General features: G+C 42.8%; 1 protein-coding gene across 7 annotated transcripts in view; it reads right to left on the bottom strand.

The window, feature by feature from the left end:
* PARG (poly(ADP-ribose) glycohydrolase) overlaps positions 1 to 21,679 on the bottom strand; it is a 268,960-nt gene that overhangs the window by 27,396 nt on the left and 219,885 nt on the right. For all 7 annotated transcript variants that reach the window (XM_033942315.1, XM_033942317.1, XM_033942312.1 and 4 more), the window contains one exon: positions 12,827 to 12,932. In XM_033942315.1, the coding sequence (XP_033798206.1) occupies positions 12,827 to 12,932 (106 nt within the window). The remainder of the gene's footprint in view (positions 1 to 12,826; positions 12,933 to 21,679) is intronic.

Genomic DNA, 21,679 nt, shown 5'->3' with positions numbered 1-21,679 from the left:
ACAGGATAAAAATTATGGGTTACAAACAAAACAAAACAATAAATCTGCAAGAACAGTAATATTGATGCTTAAAAACAAAAAGGTCAACACAAATTAACCAAAATAGCAGGTTAACTTTGACCAGTTAACTTTAGATGTAGTGTTCAGCCTGTGCCCATTTCATGTTGAATATCTGGATAAAATTAGCCGAACAGTTTTTCAATTAACTTTAGCTGGCTATTTGCTTCTCTGCAACTCAAAAATATATATACCTTATATATTTGAATATAAACCAATATTTTTGTGCCAAAAAATGGCCCAAAAATGTAGGTCTTGGTTTATATTTGGGTCAGCCCCCACCCGCCCCCTCCTAAACCTGTTACAGGCCTTTGCCGTGCCTGCCATGAGACCTGGTGATCCAGTGGTGGCCAGGACAGGAGGAATCCCTCCTTATTCAAAAACGTTTTACCTCCCTCCTGCCTCCCCCGTGTACCTTTAGTATCTCTGGTGGTTCAGCGGTGAACCACGGTAGGAGCGACCTTCCTTTGCTCCTGCCTGCACAGAGCTGCTAGCTGATTGGCTACTGTGAGAACTCACGGCAGCCAATCAGCTAGCAGATCTGTATGGACACAAGCAAAGGAAGAAAACCATGAAATAATAGAGAACTGAAACCCAAGCGAGGAAAGTGTTTCAATGAGTAGACTGTGTCCAATATACAGTCTGCATTATCCACTATGAAAGTTAAACTTAGGGTGGAAATAGGTCTCCATCAGAGAACTGATGATATGGGCCAGTAGTTGAATGATTTTGAAGAATAAATCATAATCAACAAAAGGTTATGACTCTTGGTGCAGGAGAGAAAATTTTAATAAAACTTGGAAACTAATTTACAAAAACACTGCAACATATTGGAGATTGCTGGCGAAGACTTGCTCCTCAAAATCGAGGATGGAGAGAATAGAGGTTGATGCAACAACCTGAGAGAGAGAGGGGTTCCCGAAAATGCTGCAGAGCAAGATGTAAGCCTATTGATACAAAAAAAATCTGCCATCAGTTTCTTCAGGCTGTGGATCCAGAAAGCATAGTTACTTACCGTAAGAACTGTTATCCAGGGACAGCAAACAGATATTCTCACGTATGGGTAGCGTCACCGATGGAGCCCCTGTACGGACCACTTTAAAAGTGCATCACCACTTTAATTCTTTAGAAAGTTAGCAATAGCCCGAACCGCACATGCGTGAGTGCCTTCCCGCTCGACATGGTTGCACGGTCCCTGAGTTAAGATAAGCCAGCTAAGAAGCCAACCTGGGGAGGTGGGTGGGTTGTGAGAATATCTGCCTGCAGTCCCTGGATAACACCTGTTATGGTAAGTATCTGTGATTTATCCCAAGATAAGCAGGCAGCATATTCTCATGCATGGGTGACCTCCAAGCTAACAGAAATAGGATGGTGGGAGTGTTGGCCTTTAGGAAAATAAATTCTGTAAAACAGATTGGCCGAAGTGCCCATCCCATCTGGAGAAAGACTCCAGACAATAGTGAGAAGTGAATGTATGAACTGAAGACCAGGTGGCAGCTTTACAGATTTCCTCAATAGGAGTAGATCTGAGGAAAGCAACAGAAGCTGCCATAGCTCGAATTTTGTGGGCTGTGACACGACTCTCCAATGCCAGTCCAGTCTGAGCATAACAGAACGAGATGTAGGCCGCCAGCTAGTTGGAAATTGTTCTCTTGGAAACAGGACGCCTTAGCTTGTTCTTGTTTGGATCAAATGAGATGAATAGTTGAGGAGAAGTTTGGTGTGGCTTTGATTGGTCTAGGTAAAAAGCAAAAGCTCGTTTACAGTCCAAAGTGTGCAAAACGGATTCCCCTGGGTGAGAATAAGGCTTTGGAAAAAACACTGGTAGAACAATCGACTGATTGAGATGAAACTCTGAGACAACTTTCGGAAGAAACTCTGGATGTGTGCGGTGAACTACCTTGTCATGATAGAAAACAGTGAAGGATGAATCTGCTACCAATGCTTGTAACTGACCCTCCTGGCAGAGGTAAGAGCAGTGGTTCCCAAACCTGTCCTGGGGGACCCCCAGCCAGTCAGGTTTTCAAGATATCCCTAATGAATATGCATGAGAGAGATTTGCATATAATGGAAGTGACAGGTATGCAAATCTCTCTCATGCATATTCATTAGGGATATCTTGAAAACCTGACTGGCTGGGGGTCCCCCAGGACAGGTTTGGGAACCACTGGGTAAGAGCAATAAGAAAAACCACTTTCCATGTGAGAAACTTGAGATGAGCTGTGGCCATTGGTTCAAATGGTGGCTTCATCAAACTGGAAAGTACCACATTAAGGTCCCAGACAACAGGTGGAGGCTTGAGGGGTGGTTTAACATTGAAAAGCCCCTTCATGAATCTGGAGACCAAGGGATGAGCAGTAAGAGGTTTTCCCTCTATTGGCATGTGAAAAGCAGTAATAGCACTGAGGTGGACTCTGATAGATGTATATTTGAAACCAGAGTCAGAGAGAGAAAGTAGATAATCCAACACTAAGTCTACTGGCAAGGAAGTTGAATCGTGATGATGAAGACGACACCAGAAAGAAAATAGAGTCCACTTTTGCTGGTAACACTGTCGAGTGGCTGGTTTTCTGGAGGCATCAAGGATTTGTCGCATAGGCTGAGAAAGATGTACATCATAAGAAGTCAGCCAGAGAGAAACCAAGCTGTCAGGTGTAGTGATTGCAGGTTGGGATGTAGAAGGGATTCCTGATTCTGAGTAAGCAGAGTAGGAAATATTGGAAGTAGTATTAGTTCCTTGGAACTGAGCTCAAGTAGAAGGGAGAACCAATGTTGCCTGGGCCACCGAGGAGCAATGAGAATCATGGTGGCCGTCTCTCGTTTGAGTTTGAACATAGTTCTCAACAGGAGAGGGATTGGAGGAAATGCATACAGAAACAGGCCTGTCCAATCCAGCAGAAAAGCATCTGCTTCCAGAAAGAGAGGAGAGTAAAGTCTGGAGCAAAACTGGGGCAACTGGTGATTGTGAGGAGCCGCAAACAAGTCCATCTGTGGAGTACCCCATTGAGCAAAGATGGACTGGAGAGTTGCAGAATTGAGAGTCCATTTGTGAGGCTGAAAAATTCTGCTGAGGTTGTCTGCTAGGGAATTCTTCTCCCCTTGAATGTAGACAGAACAGATTGTGAGCTGTTGCCCAAGTCCAGATTTTCTGGGCCTCCTGACACAACAGGAGAGAGCTTGTGCCTCCTTGCTTGTTTATGTAGTTCATTGCTACTTGATTGTGCAAAGGAGGAGGACTTGGGGGCAGAAAAGATGATGAAAAGCCTTGAGGACATAAAACATTGTTCTGAGCTCCAGGAAACTGATGTGAAATTTTTGCTCCCTGGCGGTCCTTGAGTTTGAAGATCGTCCATTTGTGCCCCCCAAGCATAAGGGGATGCGTCCATTGTGATGACCTTGAGATGAGGGGGTAAGTGGAATAAGAGACCTCTGGAGAGATTTGAGGAGATCATCCACCATTGAAGCAACTGCAGGAGAGATAATGTTACAGATATATGCTGTGAGAGATAATCAATTGCTTGCTACCACTGAAATGCAAGGGTCCACTGAGGAGTGCGAAGGTGAAGTCTTGCCAGTGGAGTGACATGAACAGTGGAAGCCATGTGTCTTAGCAGGACCATTATGTGCCTTGCTGAGAGGGACTGTAGAGGAAGTAGCTGCTGACAAACGCAAATGAGAGCCTGAAGGTGATCTTGAGGAAGAAATGCTCTCATGAGAGTGGTGTCTAGGATTGCTCCAATGAACTGCAGATGTTGAGTTGGAAGGAGATGTGATTCGGAGAAGTTGATTTCCAATCCTGAATCTGAAGAAAAGAAATGGTCTGAGATGTTGCTGAGAGGATACAGCCTTGATCAACAAGTCGTCCAGGTAAGGTGAAACTTAAAGGCCGTGTGATCGGAGAGATGTGGCCACTACAATAAGGCACTTGGTGAAGACTCTGGGAGAAGATGCCAGGCTGAAGGGAAGTACCTTGTATTGGTAATGACAGCGATTGATTTGGAAACGGAGATACTTTCTGGAAGCCGGATGAATGGGGATATACGTATAGGCTTCCTTGAGATCTAGGGAGAATAGCCAGTCATTCTGATTGAGGAGAAGATAAAGCAGTGCGAGAGATAGCATCCTGAATTTCTCCTTTAGAAATTTGTTGAGAGCTCTGAGATCTAGAATGGGTCTAGAATGGGTCTTCTTCGGAACTAAGAAGTAACGAGAGGAGAATCCCTGCTTATTCTGATTGAGGGGAACTTCCTTGATGGCATTCAGCAAAAGAAGGGACTGAACCTCCTGCAGAAGAAGGGAGGACTGTGCAGGGTGCAAAACAGACTCTCTTGGAGGATGATCTGGTGGTAGGGTGTGAAAGTTTAGAGTGTAACCCTGACGAATTATGTTGAGGACCCAGAGATCTGATGTTATAATAATAATAATTTTATTCTTATATACCGCCAAAGCCATAAAAGTTCGAGGCGATTTACAGCAAGAAGCGCTGGACAATCAGCGAAGAGGTTACAATCAAAGTTAACAGTACAATCTTACATAATGAAAGAATTGGAAAGCTATATAGATCTTAGCAGAGCTGTATAGATTCTTAGTTTACAAATCGATTGAACAAACTCGTTTTTACTAATTTTCTAAAATTGAAGTAGGATGAGGAGAGCGTTATAAAGTTACTAAGCACGTCTGCTTCGAAGAGCTTTAAACTAGGTAAGTTGGGGGAGGGTACCAGTGCAGTGGGTAACTATCCTGAGGAGGAGAGTCACAGCTCCACTTCAGAGTCCAAGGTAAGTGCTCACTTTGCTATCAATTCCAAGTCCGTGGTAAGTACTCACATTGCAAATAATTCTGAGTCCGTGATAAATACACACATTGCAAACAATGCATTTGGGGCCACACTAACTCAGATGGGGAACTACCCACAGGGTCCTAGCAATCACAAGGCATGGAGGGCTATGTATGTCAATGCACACAGTTTAGGCAATAAAATTCTGGAGCTGGAGACCAAAATAATAAATGCTGATCTAGATGTAGTGGCGATTTCCGAAAGTTGGTTCACGGACTCTCATGGGTGGGATATGGCTATACCGGGTTACAACTTACTTCGTCAAGACAGGGAGGGCAAGCTAGGAGGAGGGGTAACGCTATACACTAGGGAGGACATTAAAACTACAAGAATCACGGAGGTCAAGTACACCCGGGAATCCCTCTGGGTAAACCTAGCCAGAGGCAAAGAAAAGTGTCTGTATCTTGGTGTAATATACAGACCACCAAGACAGCTGGAAAACAAAGACATAGAATTAATCAAAGATATAGAGAATATCACTTTAAGGGGGGACACTGTTCTGTTTGGGGACTTCAACATGCCCGATGCAGATTGGAACACGCTCACAGCGACAAACAGCGCCAGCAGAAGACTATTATCTGCCATTAAAGGAGCACAACTCAAACAACTGGTATCAGAGCCAACTAGGGCACAGGCGATTCTGGACCTGGTACTCACCAATGGAGAAAGCGTATCGGAGGTCTCGGTAGGCAATAAGTTAGCCTCCAGTGACCACAACATGGTATGGTTCAACCTCAAGAAAGATTTCACTAGATCGAGCACAACAACAAAAGTACTCAACTTTCGAGACGCCGACTTCAAACGCATGGGAGATTTCGTCCATCACGCACTACAAATCCAAGATGTGGCCGATAATGTGGAGGACATGTGGCCAACCTTGAAATCTACCTTACATGCAGCAACGACCCGATACATAAAATCAACAAGCAAACGGCGAAGAAACATTAGACCCCAATGGTTCACCGCAGAGATCTCAGATCTCGTTAAAGAAAAGAAGCTTGCATTCATTTCCTACAAACATTCAGAGACAAGGGAGGCTAAATTGGAATACAAGGCCAAGTCTACAGCGGTGAAAGCGGCAGTCAGAGAGGCCAAGCATCAAGCTGAAGTAAATCTGGCAAGGAACATTAAGAAGGGTGACAAATCTTTCTTCAGGTATATTAGCGACAGAAAAAGAAACACTGATGGGATAGTGCGCCTTAGGAAATCAGATGGGAGGTTTGTAGAATCAGATTCAGATAAAGCCGAACTATTAAATGAATACTTCTGCTCGGTCTTCACCTGTGAGGCACCGGGGTCTGGTCCACAGTTGCAGGTAAAGCAAAGTTCAGAAGACCCATTTCGGGATTTTGAGTTTAATTCCGGAGACGTCTACCATGAATTATCAAGACTCAAGGTGAACAAAGCCATGGGCCCGGACAATCTACATCCCAGGGTGCTCAGTGAGCTCAGGGACGTCCTGGCAGAACCTTTATCCGTACTCTTCAATCTGTCTCTGAGAGCGGGAATAGTCCCCTTGGACTGGAAAACAGCTAACGCCGTTCCTCTGCACAAAAAAGGTTGCAGGACAGAGGCTGCGAATTACAGACCGGTAAGCCTCACATCGGTAGTGAGTAAACTCATGGAGACACTCATCAAACGCAAGTTGGACATGATACTAGACGAGGAGGAACTACGCGATCCCCACCAACATGGATTCACCAAGGGTAGGTCCTGTCAATCCAATCTCATCAGTTTCTTTGACTGGGTAACAAGGAAACTGGATTTGGGAGAGTCCCTAGACGTCGTGTACTTGGACTTCAGCAAAGCTTTTGATAGCGTCCCCCACCGCAGGCTATTGAGCAAAATGAAATCGATGGGATTAGGTGAAACACTTATAGCATGGGTTCACGATTGGCTAAGTGGTAGACTTCAGAGGGTGGTTGTTAATGATACCATCTCTAAAACATCGGAGGTAGCCAGTGGGGTGCCGCAGGGCTCGGTCTTGGGCCCGATCCTGTTCAACATATTTGTAAGAGATATGACTCAAGGACTTCAAGGTAAAATAACATTATTCGCTGATGATGCCAAACTATGTAATATTGTGAGTAACGGCAATCTGTCCGACAGCATGATGCAAGACCTGCTTTTGTTGGAACAGTGGTTCTCGACCTGGCAGCTTAGCTTCAACGCTAACAAATGCAAGGTCATGCACCTTGGCAACAATAATCCGTGCAGAACGTACACATTGAATGGAGAAACCTTAGCAAGGTCTGCCGCAGAACGGGATTTGGGGGTGATCATCAGCGATGACATGAAAACGGCCAAACAAGTAGAGAAGGCTTCATCTAAGGCTAGGCAAATGCTGGGTTGTATCCGGAGAAGTTTTGCTAGTCGGAAGCCCGACGTCCTAATGCCTTTGTACAGAACCATGGTGAGACCTCATCTGGAGTACTGCATACAATTCTGGAGGCCACATTACCGCAAAGATGTGCTGAGAATCAAGTCGGTACAGCGAATGGCCACCAAGATGGTCTCGGGGCTCAAAGATCTATCATACGAAGAAAGGCTGAACGAATTGCGGCTATACTCTCTCGAGGAACGTAGAGAGAGAGGGGACATGATTGAGACGTTTAAATATGTCACTGGTCACATCAAGGTAGAAGATAATGTTTTCCTTCTTAGGGGACCCTCAGCCACAAGAGGACACCCGCTGAAAATAAAGGGCGGGAAGTTTCATGGCGACACCAGGAAGTACTTCTTCACTGAAAGAGTGGTGGACAGCTGGAATAGGCTCCCAGTACAGGTGGTTGAGGCCAGTAGCGTGCAAATTTTTAAGATCATTTGGGATGCTCATGTCGGATCTCTTCGAGGGAAAAGGTCATCAGAGAGCAATTAACTAGGGGTGTGGGTCAATGGAGTGGGCAGACTCGATGGGCCTTGGCCCTTTTCTGCTGTCACTTTCTATGTTTCTATGTTAATCGTTCCATTTGCCTGCCTGGAAGGCAAGAGTTCTGTCCCAGAATCTTTTGTAGTGGCAGGCTTTCATTGATGGGTAGGTGAACAAATGTATTCTTCGTGTGGGCCTAAAAGAACTTGCCAGATTAAAATGGGAAACTAGGTAAGCGAGGGCCAGACCAAATATTGATTTATAACAGACAAGCGAACTTAAACAGGATTCGCGCCTCTAGGGGCAGCCAATGGTGTTTTTGATAGTAGGGGCTTATGTGTTCCCATTTCTTCAGCCCAAAAATCAGTCGAACTGCCGAATTTTGAATGACCGAGTCTTAGAATGGTTTTTTTGAATGATCCCAAGTAAATGATGTTGTAATAATCGAGCAAGCTTAGGATGGAATATTGAACCAGTAATTGGAAGGATGTAGCATCAAAGTATTTTCTGATGGTTCCGAGTTTCCATAGTACCCAGCGATCTATGAAGAACTGAAGACAGCCTCCGATGGGTTGCAGCATAGGCTCTAGAATGTTGGTACTGGCTATGATCTGAAGGAACACGTCAAAAAGGCTATGTTGATTTTTGAGTAGCAGCCTGTTTCTGCTGTTGTTGACATGGTTGTTGCTGTTGCCTCTGTCTCCTGGGTTGAGACTAGGGTTGAGCTATAAGTTTTGCAGCAAACCTTCGTTAATATGAAGACTGCTGTCTAAAAGGATGAGAAGGTGGAGGCTTCTTTTTGGGCTTTACCAGAGTGTCCCACCTGGTCTCGTGGGCAGACAACTTCTGAGTAGTTGTGTCCATGGAAGCACCAAAAAGTTCGTCCCCCAAACAAGGTACATTTGCTAGCCGGTCCTGGTGGTTAACGTCGAGCTCAGACACCCGAAGCCAGGCAAGGCATCTCATAGCAACTGACATTGCTGCCGCACGAGAGGTAAGTTCAAAGGTGTCATAGATGGATCTAACCATGTGTGGCACAGTGGTTAAAGCTACAGCCTCAGCACCCTGAGGTTGTGGGTTCAAACCTACGCTGCTCTTTGTGACCCTGGGCAAGTCACTTAATCCAATTGCCCCAGGTACATTAGATAGATTGTGAGCCCGCCATGACAGACGGGTAAAAATGCTTGAGTAAATTCATGTAAACCGTTCTGAGCTTCCCTGGGAGAACGGTATAGAAAACAGAATAAATAAATAAATACTTGTGGAGTTGTAGCACGTTGGAAATAAAATATTGAAAAGCAGGGAGCTTACGATCTGGGAGGTATTTCTGGAATGTGGCCACTTGTTTTACCAGATGCTTCAAATAGAAGGGAAAATGTAGTTACCCAACCGGTTGGCTAACATGGTATTTTGATATAGACATTTGCCATATCTGCCCATGGCCTTGCCCTCTCTGCCAGGAGGTACATAGGCATAAACACTCGCCCCCAAAGATTTATTTAAAGTGGATTCCACTAGAAGAGACTCATGTGGAAGCTGCAGTTTATCAAAACCTGGAATAGGAACCACTCTATAATGTGGGTCTAACTTGCGAGGAGCCACCGGGATGGAAAGCGAGGTTTCACAGTTTTTATAAAAAGTTTCCCTGAGAATATCATATAGGGGAAGTCTAAGGAACTCCTTGGGTGGCTGATCATAGTCCAAGGCATCCAGGAATTGCTTAGATTTTTTAGAATCTGCCTCTAAGGGGATGGATAATGTCTCAGACATCTCCCTGAAAAATTTGGCAAAAGATGCTTTTTCAGATGGTAAATGAGCCTCTTGAGGAGAATGGCGAGTAGAATCGTCAGAGAGTAGAGGTTCTTGTTCAGAATCCGCCCAGAGATCTGAATCTCTAGTAGTTCGGGGTCAATGTCGAGCAGACGGTACCGAAATACCCATATGCTTTGACTTCCGTAGTGCCTTTCCAGATAGCACTGACATCATCTCAGGTGACGTCTATGCAGAAGAGGATTGGCGTCGACGAGTCTTCGGTGTCAGTTCCCTCCCCTCATCAGAAGAATCGCCGCTACTGGAGACTCAGAGCAGGTGCAACATGTGTTGATGGCTCAGAATGGACAGGCACCAGAGGAGTCGATGTTGACATGGGAGTCGGCATAAGTAGTTGAAATTGCTCCTTTAATTCCTCTTGCAGCAATTCTCTAATCTGCTGCTTAAGAGTGAGCACCAGTACCGCTGGCTTTTTAGCCGGTACCTTCTGTGCAGCTCCGACAATGAGGAGGCCGATGTCGAGGCACTCACCAAAATCGGAGCAGAGCGCTTTTTGGGTCTCCTCAAGGTCAGCAGGACTTGACTCACTGCTGCAGTGACCTGAGGACCCGAAGGGGAGGGGAAAGGCTTACCCATTGCATGCGTCAAAGATGGCTCTCCCTATGTCAAGAGTTGCGGTGTCAATTTAGATGGTGCCGCTGCCGAGACTAATGCAGAGTTTCCTCCCATGCCGGCGCCGAAAAGGAGTCTCTGCTGGATGAGGCGGTTCTTGAGTGTCCTCTTCTGAAGCAACGAGCAGCGGGAACAAGTCTCTGGACGGTGCTCAGGCCATAGACACTGGAGACACCAGCGATGTGGATCAGTTATTGAAATGGGACGAGCACAACATCCACACTTTTTAAAACCCGTTTGAAGACGGGACATTGATGGGAACACAGCCTCGGCAAAATCGAAGTCTGTTGCCAAGGTGGAAGAGTAGGCCCCGCCAGCCCGAACCCGCAAAAGGGAAGGCAGCGAAAAAAAGATTTCAACTATCGTTGAAAAGACGCGTCTTCTTAGCTCCGCGGAGCGGCTTGGAGACGAGAACAGGAACTGAACAGTTAGGTAGATAAGCAGTAGGCCATGTAGTGCTTTTTAGAAGAGGCATCCAAACTTGAACTTTTCTCTCGAAAGGAAGCCAATGTAGCTTTTGGTAAAATGGAGTTAAGTGATCAATCACCTCCAAATCACTTGAAAATTATTGCCCTTTCAAACTTTAAGATTTGGAAACAGAAAATGGTCAAATGGAGCAAGATCTGGTGAGTAAGGTAGATTGTCTATGCACTGAAACCCAACATTTTGCTAGCCTTGAGAGCAGGTGAATTGTCTTACAAAAGGAAAACTCCTTTCTGCAAAATTCCTCTCCTTTTTTCTTTCAATGCCTCCTTTAAGTTATAGTAATATTCTGCATTAACTGTTTGGCCCCTTAAGATAGTGTCATTACAACATTTAGTTAGATTGTGAGCCTTCGGGACAGTAAGGGAATTTTCCAAGTACCTTTCTTATTTCTAATCTTAATGTATATTTTCTGTAAACCGCTTAGAACCTAACGGATGTAGCGGTATATAAGAAATGAATTACATTACATTACATTACAACACCTTCCTAATCCCAAAACACAGTGGTCACAACCTTTCCTGCTGACTTTTGGGTCTTGAATTTCCTTGGCCTTCCTGAGAACCTGAGTGCCACTACTGCATGGATTGTTTTGTCTCAGGATTATAGTCATGCCAAAAAGTTGGCATCAGCTCGTCTTTGTGGGTAATTCTCTAGTTGCCATGTACAATCATACGAGATTTGGAAACTTCTATTAATCCCATATTATATCATGTTCTTTCCTTATTGGTTAAGGTGCACACCTGCCTAATATGGCATATTTTCATGGGATTTCAAAACCCAAAATATAACGAAAATGAGAAAAACCACCAGCAACTACCAGATACCCAACAAGGTTTTTCAATCTTTTTATTAATATATAAAAAGGAAAACATTAAAAATGAAAGATGAACAATTTTGAATGTTATTAATAAAGTTTGCTAAAGATAGCACCATTAAACTACACTGAAGGTTTTTGGATTGATGAATCCACATTTAAGCCTATAAGAGATTACATGATCTTTTGGCGTGGATTTCTGAGATCCTTTCCTTTAAAGAAGCACTTTATTAATATTTTCATGGGACACAATACAGCAAATAAAGCACAAAGGGCCTAAATGAACAAAGACTTGTCTTTATTGACCCAATATGAGTCAATGAGGTTGGTCAATGAGCAAAATATGATTACCAAACTTCTGGGATCAGAATCTAAGAGAAGAAACTTCTATGACACAATTTAAATAAAAATTATAAGCATTTTTATTTAAAGATGCTTATAATATTTAACCGTCCTTATTAGGACGATATTATCTGCATGTTCATTTTTTAAACTTAACGAGATCTCTTTCCTGAGATCTCCCTTTTTCTTTCTCTCTCTTCATTCTCTATCCTACCTTCTGTTTTTGCCTTAATTGTTTCTTTTCTACCCAATTTTGTAGTTCTCCCTTCTATCATCTTGTTCAAGTCAATCAATATGTCAATTTTTATTTCTTAAATGTGTTGGTTATTGTGAAACAATCTGCTATTTTAACTGTAAACCGCCTAGAAACTGCGCTTAGGCAATTTATCAAATTTTAAATAAACTTGTAAACTTGAAAGTCTTAAAGCCTGAGCAGAGAGAGCAATCTCTTAGTCCTGTGTTTTTAATGCTTTGCAAAAACCTAACACTGCCTGTCCCTCCCAATCGGGAAAATGCTAACTGGATGTTTACTCTGTCAACAAGTGCAAATACTAGTGGCCATACCAGGATTTTACTAAATTAATCATTTACAAAAAAATTTGGAAAAAACCCATAAGTTAAGTTCTGGAATTCTGGAGGATATGGTAAAACCAGTTGGTCAAATTCCTGGAGAAAAAGTCTACAAACCATTATTAAGATAGACTTGGGGAAGTCCACTACTTATCCCTGGGAAAAGGTATCATGGTTTCTATCTGGTTTTTATGACCTGGACTGGCCAATGTTGGAAAAAAGGGTACCAAGCTTGATAGACCATCTCACTATAGAAATTAAGTTCTTGAGGGAAAGAAAATGAAACATTTCTTAGTTTTGAGAAGAAAAGAAAATGTTTTCTCCAATTTTATGATTTTTTTCTAGAAAATAAAACCTCTAAGACTACACAATTGTAATTGGAAGGTCTCTATATACTTGATTCACTCACCTTTTAACCTAGAATCTCCTCCAAAGGCACCACAGCCCCAGTTTCCTGTAGCCACTGCTGAGAGATGCTGAGAAGGAACACCAGGCCGAGCAAAACCACAATATGCCTGCAGCATTAAGAAAAAAACATACACACACAGAAACTTAAGATGAATTTCATACTGAAGTAATGAGTTAGAAGAGGAAAGACAAGAAAAAAAGAACACTATGGGGGCAATTTGATATGTATGAAAGGCAAATAGGCACATATTTTGGGTTTAATTTATAAAGACACAGGGATGAACATGGGCTACTGTTAAGAAGTCTTATTTTACCAGTAACTCACGCTGTTATAGCAGAGGTTTCTTTTTTTTATTTTGCAATAATACAGTTACTAATAATTGAGGTTAACAGTAACATAAAAAGTGCTTTTTTGATGGGGTACTCAGAGGTACAGCGTACTGGCACCTTTTCTACTGCTTGATAAAAATGACCCATGGTCCCCAAGTATTAATGAAAGACCTCAGGTTCTGCATACTCAGTGCTGACTTTTCATGGATTCTGTGGCTGGTTGCAGGAGGCCGGGCTACTGGGAAGTGGACCCCCTACTGGGAAGTGGACCTCTAGAAGAATGGCCTTGTATTTGAATACTGGTACTCTTTTTTGCTAGAATACATACACTGAACATAACACATCTTAACTGAAGTCCTTACTGATTACTCTCATAATCACCATGGTCACGTTTTTATACAATTGCTGCCCAAAATCTGCAGAGATCGCAGTGACATGTACCCAAGCTCAGGAGCAGGTATAAATTTTCACATGTATTTTTGAAGTATGGTTGAGAGAATAACATGGGGAATAAGTTTGTCCTTGTTCCTGCAGGCTCTGTTTCCATCCCCGCAGGCTTTGCCCTCAACTGCACAAGCCTCAAACATTTATGATTTTATATTTAAACCTTTTATTGAAGTATATAAAAGACTATTCTATACAACTATTGTTTATAAATCACAAATAAAGCCTTCCATTTTGATCTGCTTTTGGTACAATCTTCCCAAAAATTCAATTGCCTGTGTTTTTACATCATTTGAGAAGATAATTGGATTGTCTTTCAATCAAGGGAGTAGAAGAGAATCAGCATTGTGTAATGGATGAACAGGAAAATAAGTGTCTATTAAATGTTGTAAATGCTCCTTGATACCAGCAACAATGGATAAATCTGTTGTAGTTACAATAAAATGCTTGAGCATCGGGGCATGTGATGGAAGGACGTCGAAGTATGATCAGTAGACAAGATTCTTGTTGCCACTTCAAAGGCAGAAAAGACAAAGTAAATAATTTAACAGTGCTTCATTTAAATCCAAAAGCAGCTTCTCCAGTTGTTATTTATTAAATCATTGACCTCAGATGCCAGGTGTCTTAAGAAGTATTACATTTTTACATACTAATACTAGCATTGCAGGACTTCATCCATCATGGACCAGGGAGGAAAGATGTATAACAATGTCCTGAGGCCACAGGTGGACCAGAGTGTCTAGACCAGGGGTGCCCAAAAGGTCGATCGCGATCAACCAGTAGATCACAAGGGCAACGCGAGTTGATCGCGGAGCCCATCCCGGGCTCCACGATAGACTCGCGTTGCCTTTGCATTCTCCTTGCTTCCCCGACGAGCAAATGCCAAGAACTTACGTTTTTAACACAATGTTCACCACCTAGAAGGCCGATAGGGCGGTTTATAAAATTTTTGAATAAACTTGAAACTTGCAGCTACTACACAAGAATCCCCCCCAATGTCAATTCTGATGTCAGAGAGGAAGTTCCGGGCCAGCCAATCGCTGACTGGCTGGCCAGAAACTTCCTCACCGACGTCAGAATTGACATCGGGGGGGGGGGGGTGGAATACACACACACGCTTGTGTAATGGCTTTTACACGTTGGGGAAGCAGGGATAAATTGGCGGTGGTGGTTTGGGGGGGACAGGGAGAGAGAAAGAAAGACAGTGGCTTTGGGGGCCATGGAGAAAGAAATAAAAGATGGTGGCTTGGAGGGGCAGGGAGAAAGAAAGATGGTGGTTTTGGGGGAGCAGGGAGAGAGAAAGAAAGACACAGAGCTTCATGCTTCCTGGAACTAAACAGGCTGCCATTCCTCCATTGACCAACTAACAGTGCTGCCTTCTCTGGAGAGAGACAAGAGAGAAAGAAGGGGGCATGGAGAGAGAAAGAAAGAGAGACAGAAAGAAAGAAGGGGGCAGAGAGAGAAAGAAAGAAAGGGGAGGGGGCAGGGAGAGAGGAAGAAAAAGTTGGGGAGGGAATGGAGTGTGTCGTGTGGTAGGGGGCAGGCAGGGAGAGAGGAAGAAAAAGTTGGACTCATGGAGGAACAGAGAGATATGTTGGTTGGGATGAGGTCTGGAGGAGAGGAAGCATGCAGGACGAAGAAAGAAAGAAAGATTGGATGCAGTCAGAAGGAAGTGCAACAAGAGACTTATGAAAACACCAGACAACAAAAGTAGGAAAAATTATTTTATTTTCAATTTAGTGATCAAAATGTGTCAGTTTTGAGAATTTATATCTGCTGTCTATATTTTGCACTATGGCCCCCTTTTACTAAACTCCACTAGTAGCTTTTAGCGCAGGGAGCCTATGAGTGTCAGGAGCAGCGTGGGGCATTCAGCGCAGCTCCCTGCGCTAAAAACCGCTATCATGGTTTAGTAAAAGGGAAGGGGGTATATTTATCTATTTTTGTATAGTTGTTACTGATGTGACATTGCATATTTTAAAGTCATCTGCCTTGACCTCTTTGAACCACCCCTCCCCCCAAATATAAATTATAATTAACATTTTCTCTGCGTACAGTGTGCTTTGTGTTTTTTCAAATTTTATTGTTGGTAGATCATTTGACATGGTCATTTTAAAAGTAGCTCGCAAGCCAAAAAAGTGTAGGCACCCCTGGTCTAGACCCTGGCTGCCAGGATTGAATCTTCAACTGAAGAATCTGTTTCCTTTTCTGTTTTTTGCCATCGCCATGAGGCCGAAATGAGGTCAATCCCAGTACTAGACAATGGCCTGAAACATTGCATTTGACAGCATCCATTGCCTTTGACAGCTCGTGTGCAGAAGGGAAAAACTGCAGGTGGCAGTAAAGCTCACAGTGAAATAGTTTAGTTACTAATAATCTGCTTTTCCCAAAGAGGAGTGCAATAAGACATACACAGTAAAAACAACATACAAACAAAATAATTTCATAAGTCCAAGAAAATTACAATACAATCATAAAACATAAAATTAACATCATAAAAACCAAGTACAATACAATAATAATTGTTTCTTCTCAACGACCACCACTTGCAACAATCACATTTTTGATCTGCATACTTCATATGATAAAATAAGTGAGGCTTTAATAATTCTTCAAACCTGCTCAAACTCTTTTGTTCTCTGATGTATAGCGGATGTCTATTCCATTCTTCTGGTCCTGAGCAGAAGCCACCCCCACCACACACACACTTCTTACAGACTGTAATCTCAGTTCTTAGGAAGGACACAGGAAAAAAACCAATTCCTTCTGCAGATGGCTTGCGGCCCTGGGGAGATAATCCACTTGTCTAGAACACCTATTGCACTGAAAATTCTTTTGTTACCATGCTTATACTATTTGGAATTCTCTTCCAGTAAGGCTCTGAGTAGAATCCTCCTTCAATCAATTTAAGATCCACATTAAGGCTAGCTAAGGTATATCAGTGAATGTTTGGGTCAGGCACAGTAAGATTCCTTTTTCACTCCTATGCATTTTTACTCAGGTATATAATTATTGTGCTATACACTTCCCAGCCTTTATCTTTGTTAATTGATTGATTGTTAGGTCTTTTATCTGCTTAATATTGGGTGATCAGAGAATTGGATAGAGAATGTGTGCTAGATGTGGTGTATTTCCATTTTAGCAAAGCCTTTGACAGTGTTCCACACAGACGTCTAATAAATAAACTGAGTGCCCTCGGGATGGGTCCCAAAGTGATGGACTGGATCAAGAACTAGTTGAGTGGAAGGCGACAGAGGGTAGTGATCAATGGAGATCGCTCTGAGGAAAGGGCAGCTAAAATTTAATACTAAGAAAGGCAAGGTCATACATTTGGGCTGCAAAAACCAGAGGGAACGGGGTGAAGAACTTATGTACACGACAGAAGAGCGGGACTTGGGTGTGATTGTATTTGATGATCTTCAGGTGGCCAAACAGGTTGAAAAGGTGATGGCGAAAGCTAGAAGGATGCTAGGTTGCATAGGGAGAGGTATGGACAGTAGGAAAAAGGAGGTATTGATGCCCCAGTATAAGACTTTGGTGAGACCTCATTTAGAATATTGTGTACAATTCTGGAGGCCGCACCTTCAAAAAAATATAAAAAGGATGGAGTCGGTCCAGAGGAAGGCTACTAAAATGGTATGTGGTCTTCATCATAAGAGTATGGGGAAAGGAGCTATGATAGAGATGTTTAAATACCTATGTAATGTAAATGTGCATTACATTTCATTTGAAAGGAAACTCTGCAATGAAGAGGGCATAGGATGAAGTTAAAAGGTGATAGGCTTCGGAGAAATCTAAGAAAATACTTTTTTACAGAAAGGGTGGTAGATACATGGAACAGTCTCCCAGAGGAGGTGGTGTTGACTAGTGCTGCCTGATTTCCAATTCGAGTCGATTCGTTTATAAAAAAAATAAATAAAAAATAAATAAATAAATAAATCAGCCTCCCGATTCGGTGACTAATCCTCCTCCCCATGCCTTCAGGTCTCCTAAAGCAGGAGCGGATAGAGATATTGGATAGGAGGGTTATTGGGAAGAGAAAGGGAGAGCTGGTGGACCCTGGGGTGGTGGGGATGGAGGAAGAGATGTTGGATGAAAGGTAGTTGAAAAAAGGAGAGATGGTGGGGTCCATCACTGCAGCTGCGGGGATGGAGATGAAAAAAAGGAAATATGCCAGACCTCCGGGGGAGGGAAAGGAAACAGAAGGGGAGGACAGATATGGAAGCTGGATGGCTAGCACAGAGAAAGAAGAAATTGACAAATGGGAGGAGACCCTGGCAAGCAAGTTATCAGAAGAAGTTTGTCACAGAGCCTGGGACCAATGTGATTTGAATAATGACCAAACAAAAGGTAGAAAAAATAATTTTATTTTCTGTTTTGTGATTACAATATGTCAGATTTGAAATGTGTATCCTGCCAGAGCTGATATTAGACTGCAAACATGAGCTAGGATTTAACAGAGAGAGGAAAAGTCATTTTTGTTTATTTTGTTTACACCAGTGTGGGTAGGAGAAGGCAAAGGGGGTAAAGAGGCTATAAAATAAACCCACCAGGATGTTTGGAAAAAAAACAAACACAATACCACCCCAATTGGGCAGGAAAATCTAATTGAATCATCAATTCAATAGGCTGAATTGAATCAAAATTTTTTTTTCCTAAATCGGGCAGCACTAGTGGAGACAGAGATTGGGTCTGGGGTAGGCAAGTGGGATCCCTCGAAGAGAGAAAGAGATAATGGTTACTATTGATGGGCAGACTAGATGGGCCATTTGGCCTTTATCTGCCATCATGTTTCTATGTTTACATCCCGATATCTCATATAAAATATTGACAAATAAAACCTTTTTCAAAATATGAACATAAGAATTGCCATACTGGGGCAGACCAAAAGTCCATCAAATCCACTATTTTGTTTCCAACAGTGGCCAACCCAGGTCCCAAGTACCCAGCTAGATCCCAAGTAGTAAAACAGATTTTATGCTGCTTATCCCAAGAATAAGCAGTGGATTTCCCCAAGCCATCTCAATAATGACCTATGGACTTCTCTTTTAGGAAATTATCCAAACCTTTTTTAAATTTGACTAAACTAACTGATTTCACCATATTCTCCGGCAACGAATTCCAGAGTTTAATCACACATTGCATGAAGAAATATTTTCTCCAGTTTGTTTTAAATCTACTACTTAGTTCAATTTATTTGATATACCGCAAATAAAACCAAGGTAAATCTAAGTGGTATACAATAAAAATAAAAAAGGGTAGGGAACAAAAGTTATAACAAAACACAAAAAAACAGACATTAAACAAACGGCTATGGAAACATAAGGAGAGAAAGGGATGGGTAGGTTACAATGAAAACAAAATAGTTTGGGGAAAAGGGAAGGGAAGAATGATATGGTTGAAAAATGGAAACATTTTTTTCAATCTGCCTCCTAGTCCTAGTATTTTTGTAATGAACAAGCGATTCACGTCGACCCTTTCTATTCCACTCAGTATTTTATAAACCTTTATCATATCACCCCTGAGTCGATTCTTCTCCAAGCTGAAGAGCCCTAACCACATTAGCCTCACCTCATAGGAAAGTCATCCCAAACCTTTTATCATTCTCATCACCCTTCTCTATACCTCTTCTAATTCTGCTATATCTTTTTTTGAGATTTGGCGACCAAAACTGAACACAGTATTCAAGTTGCGACCATAATATAGAGTGATACAAGGGTATTTATAACATTTTCATCTTTGTTTTCCATTTCTTTCCTGATATTACTAGCATTCTATTTGCTTTGTCTACATGTAAGTCCAGGAAAATTACATGTGTTTTTATCGCACATACTTTTATGAAGAAGATAATTATTTAAGCACCATTTTATACATGTACAGGGGGAATTTATCAATGGGCGCTAAACATTAGCACACACTAAATGCTAAAGTCGCCCAAAGGTATCCAGTGATGAATTCCCCCCCAATAGTGTAATTTTCATACAAAAATGTCTTTATAAAATTACTTCCTATACAAGTAATCTATACAACACATTAGGCAATTGCAACTGCAAATCATTTATTATGAGGAACAGTACAGGCTTCGTGATACTCCAGTTTAGAAAAAGGCTGAAAACATATTGAACATAATTCCAATATGTGTTAATAAACAATGTTTTCTGAGCCATAAATGCTGACAGGTATTTCTTAGAATCTGGAAGAGTATCATTAATCAAAATGTTTAGGTGGAGAACTTACAGAAGCAGCCACAAATTACTTGTTCCATCAGACGCACGTGGCTTTTAAAATATTCCTTTCAAAACAAGAAATATTGGTGTGCTGCACGTCTGTAGTAGATCTGTGAGAAATGAGAGTTTGTACTAAGCCATTACACCAAAGCAACTAGATAATAAACCGCCTTTGGGGATTTTTTTTCTGGAATGAAGCAGCATGAGACCATTTTGTTTGCTGACAAATTTGGTAATTTTTTTCCACTTCACAACTTGTTTCATTTATTTCAAGAAGGAAAGAAACAAACAAGGGAAGCTGTACGTATGTCAGACTATAACAGTGAGTCAGTCTAAATATAGGAGCTCAGCTGTAGAAAGGCAGTACAGATACAAGATCCTTTATTCAAAAAGTATATTTCAGTTTTTGGAACGATAATGTTGAGAAAAAGAGAGACCATAAAATTGCCACCTTTTCTGCTTCTTACTACCACCCTGGATTCTGCGTCTCCCAACTTTCCAACCCTCTGATGGGAATTGCGCAGAGATCAGGAGAAACACACGCACCTGCATTGGTTTCAGCACGTCACATCAGGGAAATTAATTACTTCTGGTCTGCATCAAATTTCAGTTTACAGAGCTTTTCAGTTTTTGGAATTTCAGATTAAGGATCTTGTGAAGCTAGAGCACCCCCAAAATTTTTTGCAGTACTGCTAAGCTATCAGAGCTGAAATCTTCCCAATGTAGAGCTACAGAGAAAAGCAGGAAGTAAAGCTGTATCTCCCCAGCTACTGCTTCTGCCTCCCCCTGCAGCCTACTGATTAGACATTCCTAGTCAGCCAATAAGCTGCAAAGGAGGCAGGACCAATGTCTTAGGATAGTGTTTCTGAACATGTGGTATGTGTACCCTTGGGGGTATGCGGCCTAGCTACCGCCGGAGATCCCTCTCTGCCCACCTGCTGCTGAAGCCGCTGCTGGAGATCCCTCTCTGCCTGTCTGCTGCACCCCTCCTCCCAAAGACAACCCTGTTACTTCGTTGGAGCCGGACTGGCTCCCTCCTACCCTAGCAGCACTCCATGCAGGGACACAGGCAGAGACTCACACGCTGCATAACTGCCCCGGAACCTTCTCTCCGACATCAGAATTGATGTCAGAGGGAAGGTAGGGGGGAGCAGGTGGGCCAGGCCCAGCTGGCCTAGGTAGAGCTACAGGCAGGCAGGCAGGGAGGTGGGCCGGGAAGGGGTTTCACATGGCAGGAGGGAGTTGGCATCCCTCCTACCTTTTGTGGGGCATCGGGGGGGGGGGGGGGGGGTGCATCAGTGCCGGGTGGGTGGCGCGAGGGAGGGGGAATGGGTTTAGGCCGCGACTTTAAAAAAAAAAACTTTTGTAGGCAAGGGAGCCCGTGGTTTTAACCCGCTTTAACCCGCGGGTTAAAACCACGGGCTCGCAGTGCAGGAAAAGGCAGGGTCGCTACACAGATTAGCAAATCGTGTTGGGGAGAAATTGGGTCGCAAAGGGCTCGCAAATCGATCGCTACACGATCGGTTTGCTTAGTGAATCTAGCCCTAAGACCCCAGACCCCCACTGCTCCACACGTAGTAGTAGTTGTTTGGTTTTTTTTTGGGGGGAGGAGACATAGGCAGCACCCAATAAAGTCCTCAGGACTGATATGGGGCCACACAGCCTGCGCTCAAGCTCTGGTAATAACCAGAAGCGAGTCTTGCTATTCGGGAAGTGATCCCTGAGCCTTCCATCATGTAGAAGGTAAAACTTAGTTAACTACAGTATAGCCCAGTGATACAGGAGGCAGAAATGAAAAATGTGGATGTCGTCTTCTACACAACTCACAATTAGAGATGAATAACCCACTGGTT

Source organism: Geotrypetes seraphini, chromosome 4 (genome assembly GCF_902459505.1).
Source record: "Geotrypetes seraphini chromosome 4, aGeoSer1.1, whole genome shotgun sequence".
NCBI lineage: Eukaryota > Metazoa > Chordata > Amphibia > Gymnophiona > Dermophiidae > Geotrypetes > Geotrypetes seraphini.
Note: the sequence above shows the minus strand (reverse complement) of the source record. Positions and strands in the feature narration are given on the sequence as shown.